Source organism: Rhinopithecus roxellana, chromosome 6, assembly GCF_007565055.1.
Source record: "Rhinopithecus roxellana isolate Shanxi Qingling chromosome 6, ASM756505v1, whole genome shotgun sequence".
Taxonomy (NCBI): Eukaryota; Metazoa; Chordata; class Mammalia; order Primates; family Cercopithecidae; genus Rhinopithecus; species Rhinopithecus roxellana.
The window spans coordinates 14020339-14037726 of record NC_044554.1 but is presented as its reverse complement, the minus strand read 5'-3'; the positions used below and the strand labels follow the sequence as shown (position 1 = coordinate 14037726).

General features: G+C 38.0%; 1 protein-coding gene across 2 annotated transcripts in view; it reads left to right on the top strand.

The window, feature by feature from the left end:
• The window catches only part of KMT2E (lysine methyltransferase 2E), a 101489-nt gene that overhangs the window by 33892 nt on the left and 50209 nt on the right, over positions 1–17388 (top strand). For both annotated transcript variants that reach the window (XM_010380510.2, XM_010380503.2), the window contains 2 exons: positions 15251–15365; positions 16425–16654. In XM_010380510.2, coding sequence (XP_010378812.1) covers positions 15251–15365; positions 16425–16654 — 345 coding nt within the window. The remainder of the gene's footprint in view (positions 1–15250; positions 15366–16424; positions 16655–17388) is intronic.

Below are 17388 nucleotides of genomic sequence, written 5' to 3'. Positions count from 1 at the left end.
ACTATATGAATGCCATTTTTATAGGTCAGAGTTGGTCTGATATCAGTAATTCTGTATTGTTCAACTTAATAGTAAGAGAAGAAGGTATGAATTACAATTTGTTGAGTGCTGCTGTGCCAGGTAAATGTTTTACATGTGTTACTGCATTATTTTTATACTGTGAGCTCAATGTTAACTTCTTCCCACTGATGTGAAAGCAAAGGCTCAGAAGGGTTAACTAACTTCCCTGAAGTCACGGATTGTAAGGTATCAGAACTAGGGTGATATTCCTGGTCTATTTTAGATCCATGTCTTGCTTTTTCTCACTAAACCAGTGCTGTTAGTTATCAGTTGAAATTATTACTACCTGTGCTTTTCAAATACTTCTGCAGAAACAAAATATGTAAAACAGATAAAAGGAAAACAACTCTGGTTAAAATGGAAGTGAAGGGCTTAGAGCACTTTTAACCCTTCTCCTACCATAGACATTCCCAAGGAGCTTGCACAAGACGATAACTGTGCTCTTAGGAGAAAGAAAAGGAAATGGAAATACCCTGTGTTTCAGCAGCTATAGTAGACAATTGTGTGAAATCCCTTTTTTGGGGGGGTGGGATAGGGTCTCAAATAAAGGACCTCAAGGTTGCACAGGCTATATGTAGTACAGTAGTGTGATCATGGGTCACTGAAGCCTCCACCTCCCAGGCTCAAGCAGTCCTCCTATCACAGCACACCGAGTAGCTGGGACTACAGGTGCACACCATCACACCTGACTAATTTTGTATTTTTTTGTAGAGACAGGGTTTCGCCATGTTGTCCAGGCTAGTCTTGAACTCTTGGGCTCAAGCGATCTGTCTGCCTTGGCCTCCCAAAGTGCTGAGATTATAGGCGTGAGCCCCAGTGCATGGCCAAAATCCTCATTTTTTAATACCAGGAAATCTCATGATAATTTTATTCAGCCAAGTGAAGGATTAAATGCTGGGCTTTTAAAAAACTCCTATTGTGACATTTAAAATTTGATTATTTAAGGGAATAGAGTTTTAAAAACCTGGGTCAACATGTGACATTTAATACTAGATTTTATAGCTAGCTCAGTTTCTCCATATATTTTCTCATTTTTAAATTTAATTTGGTTCCTGATTATTAAAAAGTATGTGTGTGTTGTTGAAAATCCTCTTTTACTTCCCTAATTATTTTGGAATTTAGAATTAAATTTAGAACAAGGGTCAACAGAACTTTCCTGTAAAGGGCCAAAGAGTAAATCTTTAAGACTTGCAATGATATGGTTTCTGTTGTAACTACTCAACTCTGCTCTTGCAGCTGGAAAGCAGACTGTGTGTGTAAATGAATGGACATGACAGTGTTCCGATAACACTTTGTCTGCAGAATCAGGAAGCAGGCTGGATTTGGCCCAGGGGTTCTAGTTTGCCTACCACTCGTTTAGAGCAAAGAAATCTTGATAATGTACTGATTCTAATGAAGAGTACTAGTTTTTCTCTGATTTTATTGGCTTAAGCAAGTACTATTTCAATGGTATGACTTTCTTTAAATGTAATTATGTAGAGGAAACAGCAAGTACAAAAGGTCCAAGGCAGGAACTAATTTAGATTGTCCTAAAGAACAGGGAAAAAAATATCAAAAATGGGATAATAGACCAAGGAAAGAATATTAAGAAGAGATTAGAGGAGTAGGGCCTAGGGGCCATAAGAAGTTAAGATTTTAAGTGAAATAAGTGCTGGCCAGGCGTGGTGGCTCACACCTGTATTGCTAGCACTTTGGGAGGCTGAGGCTGGCCGGTTGCTTGAGCCCAGGAATTCAAGACTGGCCTTGGCAACATGATGAAATCCCATCTGTACAAAAAAAAAAATATACCAAAGTTAGCCAAGTATGGTTGCTTGTGCCTGTAGTCCCAGCCACTTGGGCTGAGGTGGGGTGATTGCTTGAGCCTGAGAGGTCTAGGCTGCAGTGAGCCGAGATCGCACCTCTGCATTCTAGCCTGGGTGACAAAGTGAGACCGTGTCTCATAAAGAAAAAAAAAAAAGTTCTAATTCAGTGCTCTAAATTGGTAAATATTTATTGAGGGCTTGTTATATGCCAGCCACTGTATGGGTCCTAGGGACACAACTTCAATCTAAAATTTTGTATTTATATTCAAATTCTGTTTTTTCTCTTATAAAACAGAAAAATGGCCAGGCGCAGTGGCTCACACCTGTAATCCCAGCACTTGGGAGACTGAGGTGGGTGGATCACCTGAGATCAGGAATTCGAGACCAGCCTGCTGAACATGACGAAACCCCATCTCTACTAAAAATACAAAAAATTAGCTGGGTGTGATGACAGGCGCCTGTAATCCCAGCTACTTGGAGGCAGATGCAGGAGAATTGCTTGAACCCAGGAGACAGAGGTTGTAGTGAGCTGAGATCATGCCACTGCACTCCAACCTGGGCGATGAGCAAAACTCCGTGTCAAAAAAAAATACAGAAAAAAGAAAAATGTCACTTTAAAAAAATTAGAGTCCTGTTCCTCCACTTGCCCTCTGGATCTTATCCCTTCTCACCTTTTCAAAATCTTCATTCTTCCCTCTTGGCTGCAGTCTTCCCATGTCTCTTGCATCTTCAGTTTCTCTATTAGATCATTCCTATCACATACAAATATAACAGAATTATTTCCCCTTTTTATTATTTCATTCCTCTAATCCTCTTTATAGCAAAACTCCTTGAGAAAGCTGTTTGTACTTATTAGGTTGCACAGCACTACTATAACCTTCTGTGTTGTCAAACTAATTGGTAGTCTTGTATAATTTATATACATTTTTTCAGATTTGATGTAAATAATCATCCCTTCCCTTTCTTCCTACTAGAAAGGTTTAATTTTGGATTTCTGGGTACCACACTTTACTGACCACTATTGCTCATTTTTTCCTGGCTTATTCTGTTATGCCCAGGTACTTTAAATGTCTAAGGTTCAACTGCAGTCCCCTCTTCTTTTAAAAAACTTGGTTTTTAGGTTATTACTTGGCTTTAAATATAATCTCTATGTGTGGTTACCCTCAGTTTTTTATCTCCAGTCATAATCTTCCTAAGCTTCAGACTTGCATACGCAAATTGACAGCTTCACTTAGAATTCTTGATCTTCTTCTGCCCCCAAATCTACTTTTGGTTGTTGTTTTTTAGGCTCATCTACTTCTTTTTTCTTTTTCTTTTTTTCTTTTCTTTTCTTTTCTTTTTTTTTCTTTCTTTTTTCTTTTCTTTTTTTTTTTTTTTTTTTTTTGAGACAGTCTTGCTCTGTCACCCAGGCTAGAGTGCAGTGGCATGATCTTGGCTCACTGCAATCTCCACCTTCAGGATTCGTGTGAACCTTTTGCCTCAGCCTCCCAAGTAGCTGAGATTACAGATAGCCACCAAGCCTGGCTAATTTTTTTATTTTTAGTCGAGATGGGCTTCACCATGTTGGCCAGGCTAGTCTCAAACTCCTGGCCTCAAGTGATTCACCTGCCTCGGCCTCCCAAAGTGCTGGATTTACAGGGATGAATCACAGCACCAGTCCTCATCTATTTCTTTCTTTCTTTCTTTCCTTTTTTTTTTTTTTTTTTTTTGAGATGGAGTTTCACTCTTGTTGTCCAGGCTGGAGTGCAGTGGTGCGATGTTGGCTCACTGCTGCAACCTCCGCTTTCCAGGTTCAAGCGATTCTCCTGCCTCAGCTTCCCAAGTAGCTGGGATTACAGGCATGCACCATCATGCCCGGCTAATTTTGTATGTTTAGTAGAGGCAGGGTTTCTCCATGTTGGTCAGGCTGATCTCGAACTCCCAACCTCAGGTGATTCTGCCTTGGCCTCCCAAAGTGCTGGCATTACAGGCGTGAGCCACTGCCCTCACATCATCTATTTCTTTAAATGGCTCCATCTCTATCCATTTGCTAAAGTTAAAACCTTAAGCTGTCAGTCTTGATTGGTCCTTTCCCCTTAACCCCCACGTCTAATTTGTTGGTCAGTACTGTGTTCTCCTTCAAAGTATATTTTTGTGGAGTCTTGCTCTGTCACCCAGGCTGGAGTGCAGTGGCACGATATTGGTTCACTGCAACCTCCGCCTCCTGGGTTCAAGCAGTTCTCCTGCCTCAGCCTCCAGAGTAGATGGGACTACAGGTGCGTGCTACCATGCCCAGGTGATTTTTATATTTTTAACAGGATTTCATCATGTTGGCCAGGCTGGTCTCGAACTCCTGACCTCAGGTGATCCGCCCTCCTCTGCCTCACAAAGTGCTGGGGTTACAGGCATGAACCACCACGCCTGGCCAAAAATATATTTTGAATCAGTACACTTATATCCATTTCTACTGTTGTCCTAATCCAGGCCTTTGTAATCTCTTGACTAACACTGGAGTGGAATACTCTCCATGTTTCTCTTTTGCCTTCTATCATTTATTCTCTGTAGAAGCTGCCACACTTCTGAAGCATAAACCAGATCATATAATTCTCCCACTTAAAAAGCTTTCAATGACTTTCTGTTTTACTTAAAATATTAACTTTTTATGACCATAAGACCCTCCTTTCTAATCTCTTCTCACTATTCTCTTCTTATCCCACTATTACTTCCAAATTGATTTTTTGTTGTTGTTCTTTTGAATATTTTACATTTGTTTCTGCCTTAGGGTCTTTGTACTCATGCTTTCCTTTGTCTGGATCATTCTTATGTTCTTAGCATAATATTAGCTAAACTCAAATATCACATTCTAGTGAGGCCTCCCCTTTTCCATTATCTATAATAGTATCTGAAATACTTCTGTTGTTTTATTTCATTGCTGCCATGCTTTATATTTTTACTAAAACATAAGCTTTATGACTATAAACATCTTAACCTGTTTTATCACTATATCTACAACGCCTAGCAAAGGGTTTGGCATATAGTAAGCATTAAGTTATGAACCGTATTGCTTGAAGGTAATTTTTTATTTTTATTTATTTTTTATTTTTATTTCTGAGAAGAAGTCTCACTCTGTCACCCAGACTGGAGTGCAGTGGCGCACTCTTGGCTCACTGCAACTTCTGCGTCCCAGGTTCAAGCGATTCTCCTGCCTCAGCCTCCCAAATAGCTGGGATTACAGATGTGCACCACTATGCCCAACTAATTTTTTTTTTTTGTATTTTTATTAGAGATGGGGTTTCACCATGTTGGCCAGACTGGTCTCAAACTCCCGACCTCAGGTGATCTGCCCAACTTGGCTTCCCAAAGTGCTGAGATTTCAGGCATGAGCCACTGCACCCAGCCTATATTGCTTGAAGGTCAAATAGTTAACCCTGAAGTTTATTATATTAAGAAGGATTATTGAATGCCCATATCCTAACTATATTTCCGTTGTTAAGAAGAGATAGAACTAAAGCTAGACATATTTTATAGCCTCTTCATTGTAGAAAGATGTCAGGTGCTATGTAATTGAATGAAAAGTCCCTCATATATAAATAGTCTTTAAAAATTGGCATGATTTCAGTATATTGGATGCTAAGTTTTTTAAAGTAGCAGTTCTGGTTAATACCTGTTTTGGGAAGCTGGAAATTTTTTAAAGGCATTAGGAAACTAGCAGAATTAAATAGTGATGAGAGGGAGATTGAAATTTACTATTAATACCTATATTATCTAAGTGATTGTTTACTGACCATGATGTAATAAATTGAGACAGAACGTAGGAGGAGAAGGGATGTAAAATTCTTCAGTATAAAGAATTTTAACAAGTAATGGTATTTTTTGAGTGATAGTATTTTTACTATGAAATTTTTTGCATACTGTTTAGTTGATGAAGGATTAAAGATCTAATTTTCCAGATCCTATAGTTATAAGAATTTAAGAACTTAAAATATATAATAATTTTATTCTCTCAACTCTAAAGTCTATGTAAAGATTGCTTTTCAGAATTTATAGTAATGTGCTATAGATCAAAGATAAGCACTTGAAGCTGATTCTGGCTGGGCCCAGTGGCTCATGCTTATGATCCCAGCACTTTTGAGAGATCAAGGTGGGGGGATTGCTTGAGCCCAGGATTTCTGAAACTAGCCTGGGCAACATAGTGAGACCCCTGCTGTCTACAAAAAATTTTTAAAAAATTAGCCAGGCATAGTGGCTCATGACTGTAATCTACTCAGGAGGCTGAGGTGGGAGGATCACTCAAGCCCAGGAGTTTGATGCTACAGTGAGCTGTGGTCACACCACTACACTGCAGCTTGGGTAACAGAGTAACACCTTGTCTCTTAAAAAAAAACAAAAACAAACAAAAAAAACAGGCCAGGCGTGGTGATTCATGCCTGTAATCCCCACACTTTGCGAGCCAAGGTGGGCAGATCACCTGAGGTTGGGGGCTTGAGACCAACCTGGCCAACGTGGCGATACCTGGTCTAAAAATACAAAAACTTACCGGACGTGGTGGTGCATGCTTGTAATCCCAGCTACTAGGAGGCCGCGACACGAGAATCGGCTTGAACCCGGGAGGTGGAGCTTGCAGTGAGCAGAGATACATCACTGCACTCCAAGCCTGGGTGACAGAGTGAGACTCTGTCTCAAAAAAAAAGAAAAAAGGAAGGTTGCTAAATTTTTTTTTTTTTTAAAGAAAGGCAAGAGAATTAAGAATGACTTTTGTTGGTAGTGTAATTGATAGATTCATCAAAGTCTTTTATTTTCACAGGTCATTGTATCAGATGAACCTAACAATGGTTAATGTACCCTGTGTTCTGTAACTCATAAAAAAATGAAGGCAAATCATTAAGGTAGTTGGCCCTGTACTTGAGAGTTGAAGGAACTCAAGGGAAAAAAAAAGGGAAAAAATTGGAGATTTGTTGTAAAAGCAAGTTGCTCTGTCTGTCCGTCCGTCCGTCCATCTATCTATCTTCTTTCCTTCCTTCCTACCTACCTACCTACCTACCTTTATTTGAGATGGAGTTTTGCTTGTCACCCAGGCTGGAGTGCAATGGCACAATCTCGGCTCACTGCAGCCTCCGTCTCCCGGGTTCAAGCGATTCTCCTGCCTCAGCCTCCTGAGTAGCTGGGATTACAGGCATGCGCCATCATGCCCAGCTAATTTTGTATTTTTAGTAGAGTCGGGGATTCACCATGTTGGTCAGGCTTGTTCTTGAACTCCTGACCTCAGGTGATCCACCGCCTCGGCCTCCAAAGTGCTAGGATTACAGGCGTGAGCCACCACGCCCAGCCCGCAAGTTACATGCTTTAATATCTCTTTGTTAAATAAAAAAGTTACCAGTTTGGACCCTGGATGCCATACACTCAGGAGGATCACTTTGAAACTAGACACAGTGCCAAGTGCTTTTCAGAAAAGTGAAGAATTCAGATTGAGCAGAGGAAATGTACCTATTTGTGAGTGAGGATGATGGAAGGAGTCTTGGAGAGGTAGTACTTTTTACCTGCTCTGATCAGTTTCAGGGCTTCTACTGAGCCTACTGAATCTAGGAGAGTTATTTACAGATTACCCAGCGTCACATTTCGAGCTCTTAGTTTTATTTTGTCATAACACTACTCCACTTACATCATTAACTTGCTTGGGAGAGAGAAACCAGTAGTGACTCTGTGTAGTTTTTGTTTTTCTTTTTATGTGTGTTTCTGTTTTTGTTTTGAGATGGGGTCTCACTATATTGCCCAGGCTGGACTCAAACTCCTGAGCTCAAGTGATCCTCCTGCCTCAGCCTCCCAAAGTGCTGAGATTACAGGTGTGAGCTGCCATGCCTGGCCATTTTTCTGTTTTGTTTTTGTTTTGTTTTGTTGTTGTTTTAGAGATGTGGTCTTTTTATGTTTCCCAGGCTGGTCTCAAACTGCTGGCCTGAAGCCATCCTCCTACCTTGGCCTCCCAGAGTGCTGGGATTACAGGTGTGAGCTGTTGTGCCTGGCCCTCTGTGTAGTTTTTCAGGATAAGAGATCATATTCATTCCTTAGCTGGATACGCAGGGTTCTTCTTGAACTAGTCCTTGTCTGTTCTCATCTCTGGCACATCCTCCACTCCTTTAACTGTTCTGAATTTTAGTAATTCTTGTTCAGTCTGTTCTTCCTAAACTTCAGTGAACATAAAATCGAAGATGTTTATTGAAATGTAGATTTCTAAGCCCAATCTTTAAATATTCTGGTTCATTACATTTAAGTAGAGCTGTGAAAAGTAACAACTTGCACTACAGGTAATTGTGCTGCTGGTTGTCTGTAGATCATGCTTAGAGAAACGTGCTTAAATGTGTCATGTTGATAGCTTTGACTGCATGTGTGCTTTCTGTCTGGAGTACTTTCTCCATTTCTTTGCCTTCTCTATTTCATGGACTTGTTAAATTGCCATTCTTTAAAACTTGCTTAAATGTGACTACTATTATGAAGGCTCCTGTGCATACCTCTGATGACACTACTGTAATTATTGTTACACTTGTTTGTTTGCCTGTAAGTCAGTTTCTTAAGAAGGACCACTTTATTTTTTTATTTCTAGCATTTGGTACAGTATCTCACTGCCTGGTACTTAGTGTGTGCTCAAATGTTTATTGATTGAAAGAAAACTATTAGCCGGGCGCGGTGGCTCAAGCCTGTAATCCCAGCACTTTGGGAGGCTGAGACGGGCGGATCACGAGGTCAGGAGATCGAGACCATCCTGGCTAACACGGTGAAACCCCGTCTCTACTAAAAATACAAAAAACTAGCTGGGCGAGGTGGCGGGCGCCTGTAGTCCCAGCTACTCGGGAGGCTGAGGCAGGAGAATGGCGTAAACCCGGGAGGTGGAGCTTGCAGTGAGCTGAGATCCGGCCACCGCACTCCAGCCCGGGTGACAGAGCAAGACTCCGTCTCAAAAAAAAAAAAAAAAAAAAAAAAAAAAAAAAAAAAAAAAAAAAGAAAGAAAACTATTTTATTGTAAGTTCCTTGAAGGCAGAGACAATGTCTTATCTTTGTGTCTCTGATGGTTGCTAGTGAACATTAAGCCCTCAATATTTGTTTAATCAGTGCTATCAAAGTGGTTTAAATGGATGTAGTCTCTGGGGGTCTCTGTGAGCTTTTTGATGTTTTAAAAAATTTGCTATTTAATTTGGAGCTAGGAAAAAAAATTTAAGTATATTTGGGATCATTCCAGATGACTACCACTTTATACCAAATGCTGCCATGAGATTTCAGTGCAAGTACTTGAATTTGTGTCAGATGTTTATGTTATAAGATCACAGAGAGATACAGTTTATTGTGATGTTTTTCTAAATCCAAACCTCCAAAGGAAAATCTGACTCTATCTATTACAGGCATTTAGATATTACTTGCTTTTGAGAGACTGCTTACATGAATAAACACTATTCCTGAAGTCTGACCTTTACATACTACTTGAAGATTCCACCTGCCATATTTTCCTGTCTTTTTGCGTATGCATGGGGTATTGTCTTCCTCCAGCATTACTGAGTTTTTCCTATATATTATTTGTAGTAAATTTCTTTTACTAGGGTAATAGGTTCTGTCTCCTCTAGCAAAATTAGTGATTTATTGAAAGCAGGTATCGTTGGGCTTGTACATCGAATCACTCTATTGGAAGTTTGAATTATTATGAACTGAAGTTATAAAACAATTTTTAAGGAGCTTCAGAGTATTTGTAGTTCTACTTGAGAGCAAATTCTGAACAAATAAGTAGCGTAATGTATCTGTGTAAGGCATTATAGTTGAGAAAATGCATTTGCCCATCCTTTATATCATTCGAACTTCATTTTGCTGGGAAGAAGGTAAAGCAAATATCCTTATTCCCACTTTACAAATAAAAAACCTCAAGTTCAGAGGTGAATATGGCATTCTTTCTACTGGAGAAAATGTCTCATTAAGAAAGAGTTTGGGAAAAAAAAATAATAGATGCATAATAGAAGATTGTTAGCAGAGCGCAAAAATGTGAAAAGTAATAACAATACAGTAAAGAAGTGCTTCATGAATACTAAAATTAGGGAGTTGAAGCAGTCAAGAAAGGGCTCTTTTAAGAATACTTGAAATAAACCTTGAAAAATGTGTTGAAATTAAGGAGTAAGGGTTAAGAGATATTCTACAAATAGGAGTTTAGAAATGCCCAGGACATCTTTGTGAGTTGGAGGAAAAACGATAGACTACTGTTCTTGCTGGTACCCAGTGTATAGAGATACTAAATGTAAGATAAAAATGCTTGAGGAACTTTTTTATTTCCACTTTTTAGTATGGAAATGCAAATATATACATGATGATATGTAAAACAGAATAGTAATCCCAGGTGGCCATTATTTAGCTTCAGCAGTATTCAAAGTTTTGCCAATCTTGTTTCATCTGTCTTTCAGTTGGTTTTTTTGTTCTTGTTTTGATACAGAGTCTCACTCTGTCATCCTAGGCTGACAGTGGTATGATCATAGCTCACTGCATCCTCAACTTCCCTGTCTCAAGTGATCCTTCTGCTTCAGCCTCCTGAGTAGCTGAAGCTTAGGACTTTAGGTGTGAGCCACCATGCCCAGCTAATTTTTTCATTTTTTGGTAGAGGTGGGATCTTGCTGTGTTGCCCAGACTGGTCACGAACTTCTGGCCTCACGTGATCCTCCCTTTTTGCCCCCAAAAGTGCTGTGATTGTAAGCGTGAGCCACCGCGCCCAGCCTCTTAAGTATTTTAAAACAAATTCCAGTTTCACCCAGGTATTATTTCACCCATGTATTATTCAGTTATCTATCACTAGCAGTTAAGGACTTTTTTGTTCTGTTACAGTACTATTATATAACAAAATTAACATAAAATATCCAGTTCATCTTCAGATTTTCTCACTCGTCTCAAAAATCTTTTTGTAGCCGGGCGCGGTGGCTCACGCCTGTAATCCCAGCACTTTGGGAGGCCGAGGCGGGCAGATCACAAGGTCAGGAGATCGAGACCACAGTGAAACCCCCTCTCTACTAAAAATACAAAAAATTAGCCAGGCGCGGTGGCGGGCGCCTGTAGTCCCAGCTACTCAGGAGGCTGAGGCAGGAGAATGGTGTGAACCCGGGAGGCAGAGCTTGCAGTGAGCTGAGATCCGGCCACTGCACTCCAGCCTGGGCGACAGAGTGAGACTCTGTCTCAAAAAAAAAAAAAAAACAACAACTTTTTGTAATGTGTTCAAATTGGGATCCAAACAAAATTCACACACTGCATTTGCTTGAAATGTCTCTTGAATCTGTCTTCATCTATAACAACCCCCCTCTTTTAAAATTTGTTTTCCTTTATGCTGTAGACTTGGTGAAGAAACTGGAAATTTTGGCCTATAGAAGTTTTAACATTCTGGAGTTGGCTGATTGCCTCCTTCTGGTGTCATGTAATATTCAACTTCCCCCATATTTCTGATAAACTGGTATTTGGATTTAGAGATATAATTAGCTTCAAGTTCTGTTCTTTTCCTTTTCTCTTTTTCTTTTCAGTATGATATTTTGTAGGTGGGATGGTGTACTTCCTATCACATAGCATTAGGAGAGGCAAATAAAGCTTGGTTGTCTAACTCCTAATGATAATAATAATGATCAACAGATTCAGGTATTGTCATCTTGTCTACCTATCAACCTTTTACCTAAGAGTTTCATCATCCATGGTTATTTGTTGCCTAGATACATAACTTCTTAAGGGTTGCAGTGTAGTTATTTTTCTAATTTATTTATTCCTTCTGCATTTTTTAGCTGTTGGGGAATTTCTAAAAGAAGCAATCAGCACCTAAGTATTGGCTTATGTATTAACAAGAGAATATACTTACCATTTTAGTTACAGAGCTGAGTTGCATATTAGAATCCCCTTTTATGCATTTCGGTTATTCTACTTGTTGGAAACAGAATTCAGAGTTTTGAAAGGTGACTTCATCACAAATTATGGTGGTTTTGACCATACCTTGTTGCTTATATATTGGGAATAATTTCATTACCTGCTACTAGGTTGGTGCAAAAGTAATTGCAGTTTATTTTTGACCATTTTGAAAATTTTTGAACATTTTGAATTCTTGGAGTATGCAATGAATATCTTTTGGGAAATTTCCCATGGATAAAGAGAAAATCTTTTTTGGATTCAGTGATTTTAGAACATATACATACTTTCTGCTGACAGGTTAAAAAAAAAGAACATACAAAGCAGTATATTAATGAGTATAAACCACTATATACGCTCTTCACTCTCTAACTATGATATCAAAATTATGTATGTGAAATCTCATTTTTCTATAGGATGAACACTGCATCATGGATTATGTTTTGATACATAATTATATAAACACTTCTATAAATAATTATGAAGTATATATAACACTTAGAAATGTAACACTTCTGTCCTTACATTTGGGAAGAAGGAAAAAGAAATTCATGCTAGTTTTGCTGTTGAACCTCGAACTGCAAAAGTTATGGCCGCTACTCCAAAATATCCAAGTTTTGCTCACACCTTTTAGTAACACATTTTGCAGAGTTTGATCTAAATTTTTAAGAGTGAATCTTTGTGCTCTGGCCACAGTTCCTGCATGTTGCTTTAATAATAGTATTGTAAATCGTTGCTAAAACTTCACTTCTTCTTTCTATGTAATTTTTAAAGAGTTTAGAAAGTGTCACTGTTGTAATCAACGGCAGTTTGGTAGTATCTGTCAGTTTTATGGACATTTGCCCTTTTGTTCAGCAATTGTACCTCCAGGAATTCATGTTATAGAAATACTGTCATTTATGAAGAAAAGATAAATGGGTGTACGTTTGCAGTAATACTTTTAATAGTGAAAAATAGAAGTAATGTCATTATCTACCAGTAGGGGAAATTGTTAAATTTATATTCCTATAATGAAATAAGCAATTATTACCAAGAATTAAGTATATATGTTGATATTTAAAGATGGAAAAAGTAAATCACGAATACATAGAGTATATTTTTGGATTTTATAAAGCAAAAATTGTGTAGATATAATGATGCATAGAAAAGTTTATAGAGAAAGATACATGGCAGTATTAACATGGGAATGTTTGGGAGTTGGGTGGAGACATGGGCTTTCACTTCCTTATTACTGCTATATTTAGATTTTCTACAATGAGCATTTATTAATTTTGAAATTAAGAAACATTTCTTTTAAAATAATGAATAAGTGAATTCTTAATGTAACAGCATAGACTTTAGCTGAATATTGATTTTCTTTTATTTTCTTTTTGTGTGTGTGTGTGTGACAGAGTCTCAACTCTGTCCCCCAGGCTGGAGTGCAGTAGTGCGTTCTCAGCTCACTGCAACTTCTGCCGCCTGGGTTCAAGCGATTCTCCTGCCTCAGCCTCCCAAGTAGCTGGGATTACGGGTGCCTGCCATCGCCCCTGGCTACTTATTGTATTTTTAGTAGAGATGGGGTTTCACCATCTTGGCCAGGCTGGTCTCGAACTCCTGACCTCATGATCCACCTGCCTCAGCCTCCCAAAGTGCCGAGATTACAGGTGAATATTGGTTTTCAAAGTACAGTCATGCACACATAGCAACGTTTCGGTCAACACCAGACCACATAATACAATGGTGGTCCCGTAAGATTATATTGGAGGTGCCCTCTACACGTGTACCATTTTCTATCTTTTATATTGTCTTTTTACTGTACATGTTTTTTTCTTTTTTTAGAGACAGAGTCTCATTCTGTTGCCCAGGCTAGAGTGCAGTGACATGATCATAGCTCACTGTAACCTCAAACTTCTAGGCCCAAACAGTTCTCCCACCTCAACCTCCTAAGTAGCTAGGACTACAGACGTGTGCCAACCTGCTTGGCTAGTTTTTTTTTTTTAATTTTTAATTTCTGTAGAGAAAATCTTGCTATCTTGCCCAAGCTATTCTGGAACTCCAGGCTTTAAGTGACCCTCCTGTCTCAGACTCCCAAAGTGTTGAGATTGTTGGCTGAGCCACCACACCCAGCCCTTATTTTCTGTTTAGATATGTTTAGATACAGAAAACTTAGCATTGTGTTACAATTACTTACAATATTCAGTGCATAACATGCTGTATAGGTTTGTAGCCTAGGAGCAATAGCTATGCCATTTAGCCTAGGTATGTAGTAGGCTATACCATCTAGGTTTCTGTAAGGTACACTCTTGTCATGTTCACACAACAGTGAAATCACCTAATGGTGTATTTCTCAGAATGTATCTCCAACATTAAGCAAAGCATGACTGTATTCAGAACATATTGGAGACTCTTTGCAATCTCCTTTAGAACCATTTGATAACCTCAGTTTGTATCTCCTCTTTTTGCTAATTCTGGCCCACAGTGCTTACAACAGCAGCCACTGAGAGCTAAATTGAGACTTCGTGAAGGGATGACAGTATATTAAGAAGCAGTGGACTGTAAAAAATGTTTTTTATGCCACTAGTCTCATGACGAATCAGAATATAACCACTACAAATTCTTAAATTAAATAATAGTGCAAATAGTACTAAGTTCTAATGGAAAGTTTTGAATAGGAGGTAGGATAAAGATTGTCATGAAAAATTTTTCAAGTGATGTTATAGTTTTGTAAAACAAAGGCACAGAAACAAATCATGTTATTGAGTATTTGCAAGGGAGAGATTAATTTTAGTGTGAACTGACCTCAGATGTAGGTTCACAACCTCGTTGATCAATAGGAATTAACCAAATAGAGCTCAGGAAGATTGGTAAAAGTAAAGAAGTTGGGAAAGTGATGTATGTAAAATGCGAGGCCAGGGAGCTTGTAAGTCAGCAACAGTGGGCAAATGTTATATCAGTAGTTGGTCAGTCTCCATCATCTAAGACCAGAATTGCTCATCTTACAGGTGGCTATTTATGTTTTTTTCAGGCATATAATCCTGGTGTATTGTGAAACTTCCTATTCCTTAAGTTTACTGACATTTCCAAGACACTATTATGTTAATATCTGGTCACACTCAACACATGCATATATTTTGGAACACTGAAATGCATACTTCAGTTCTACTTGAGGTCTATATAGATTCTGTGTGTTTTAGTCTTGCTTAAATTATTTCTACCACTTCTTTGCACCCCTTTGCTTAGTTTTCTCAGTGCCAGTAGGGTTTATTAAATAATATTTGGCCTCTAGTAATTTTTTTTAATGAGAGAGAGGGAAAGTATATTTGAACTTGGAGGGGGACATTTACTTAATTAAACAGAAGTTTGCTTATGACACATAATCTAGATGGGATATATCTTATCTATAGTGCATCCACCTGCTATAAGTAGGTATTGTATATGTATAGCCAATATTTTACTATAAGTACTTTATCATTTTAATTGATTAAGAGAAAAAAATGAATGGAATTCTCTTTGATGCAACTTTTTCCCCCCAGACCAGAATCCGTAGAAGCTAGTCCTGTGGTAGTTGAGAAATCCAACAGTTATCCCCACCAGTTATATACCAGCAGCTCACATCATTCACACAGTTACATTGGTTTGCCCTATGCGGTAAGTGTTAAACATTTCTTTGAAGAAACATTTTTAAATTTAGATATTGAAAGTAGATGCGTGTGATAATGTGCTTAAAACGGCGTGTTTAAAAAGCATGGTTGTTTCATACTATCAAAATAATTAGGTGTTTAAGTTTTCATTAACCATTAAGGGATTGAAGTTCTATAAAAGTGAAGAGCTTCTCTTATTATTTTGCAGTTTATACTGTTAATAGTTTGATATTTCTTTACTTCCTAAGAGAATATAGATAAGGTTGTGTTGTACTATCTACTATTGGTTTTGAATTATATAGTAATTAATTTTGTTTTAATTTTTTAATTTTTAGTTTTTGAATTATATCGTAAATTTTATAGTTATTTATTGAGCACTTGTTATGTGTCAGACATATATTATTTAATCATTAAAAACAACTTCATGAGATGTAGTTTTCACCTTTTATTTCATAGGTGAGAAAATGAAAGTCCATCTAATTTATTAAATGCTGCATATCTAGTAAGAGGCAGCATTTAGATTCAAACGTAATTACATAATAACACATTTGTGATACTATGGAGGTAGAATTATGAGACATGTTTACTACTTGGACCAGAATAAAAATTACTAAATTAAAAAAACCTGTATTCTTTATAGTAATAAGTATGTCTTGTTTTTTTATTCTTTAGGCTCCATATTTCTGAGATGTGTGTTTTTCTGTTTTTTTTTTTTTTAACACTTCTATTCTCACATCTTAATACCTTCTTTCATCTTGGAGGTGGAGCTATGTATGTGACCATAGGACTGTGAAGATATCTTATGATTTGGTAGGGAGGGAATGAAATTTGGATGTGAATGTGACCACTCCCAGTTTGTAGATAGTAGGTATATTCACTTACTACTGTGGTTTAATATCTGGCTTCACCAAGTCATTTTTTAAATGGTATTAAGGAAGGAATGAGCCAATCTCATATCTCTTTGAGTATTGAAATTAAGGGTTGAATTTTATTTATTTAAGTTGCTTGGTTCATATAATTGTTGAAATTAAATAATATTGTGCTATATTTGTGTTTAATTATTCAGGACCATAATTATGGTGCTCGTCCTCCTCCAACACCTCCGGCTTCCCCTCCTCCATCAGTCCTTATTAGCAAAAACGAAGTAGGCATATTTACCACTCCTAATTTTGATGAAACTTCCAGTGCTACTACAATCAGCACATCTGAGGATGGAAGTTATGGTACTGATGTAACCAGGTGCATATGTGGTTTTACACATGATGATGGATACATGATCTGTTGTGACAAATGCAGGTAAAATATTTTACACCATTATTTTATTTTTCTTGAATACTGATAACCTTTGGTAATGTTGGAAAAGATAACTAAAATCACTTTCAAGGGAATTAATGAATACATATTTTAAGTGGGACTTCTACTATTGATGCAGTCCTAGAAAAAGCTTCCTATGTGAAAAAAGAGTTTACTAGAAATCCCTGTTGTTAACTGAGTAACAGTCAGTTCTGAACTTTATTCATGTCGGATCACATTTTTCTTTTCACTTAGTTCAGTAGTAGTACAAGTACATAAATATAGCAGTAGACAAGATAGAAATGAGAGAATTTAGTCATTTGTATTTCCTTTGGAATAATTTGTGCTTAGTCAACTGTGATTTTCCAGTTTTGGGGAAAGTAAACATTTTGATTGTTGTTTGTTTGACCTGACTCTTTCACCTCCTTTTGACTTGAACCTTGCAGCACTCTGGAGTCTCCTTGAACCAGAACCAGTCTCCCCTCCCCTAACCCTGGTTCAGCCACCAAGAAAGGCCTCCTCCCCTAGAGAAGGTGTGATTGGGACAGAAAGTGGGGTTTTGTTTCATTTTTGTTTTCCTTTTTTTTTTTTTTTTTTTTTTAATGCGGGGGAAGGATTTGGGGAGGATGAAGAGGGAACAGTAGGATTTCAGCCTGAAAGTTACTGAGTTTATCCCCTGCATAGGGTGGGAAGCAGAGAGTACTTAAGCAGTGCATTGTAGAGGGCAAGAAAGTTTG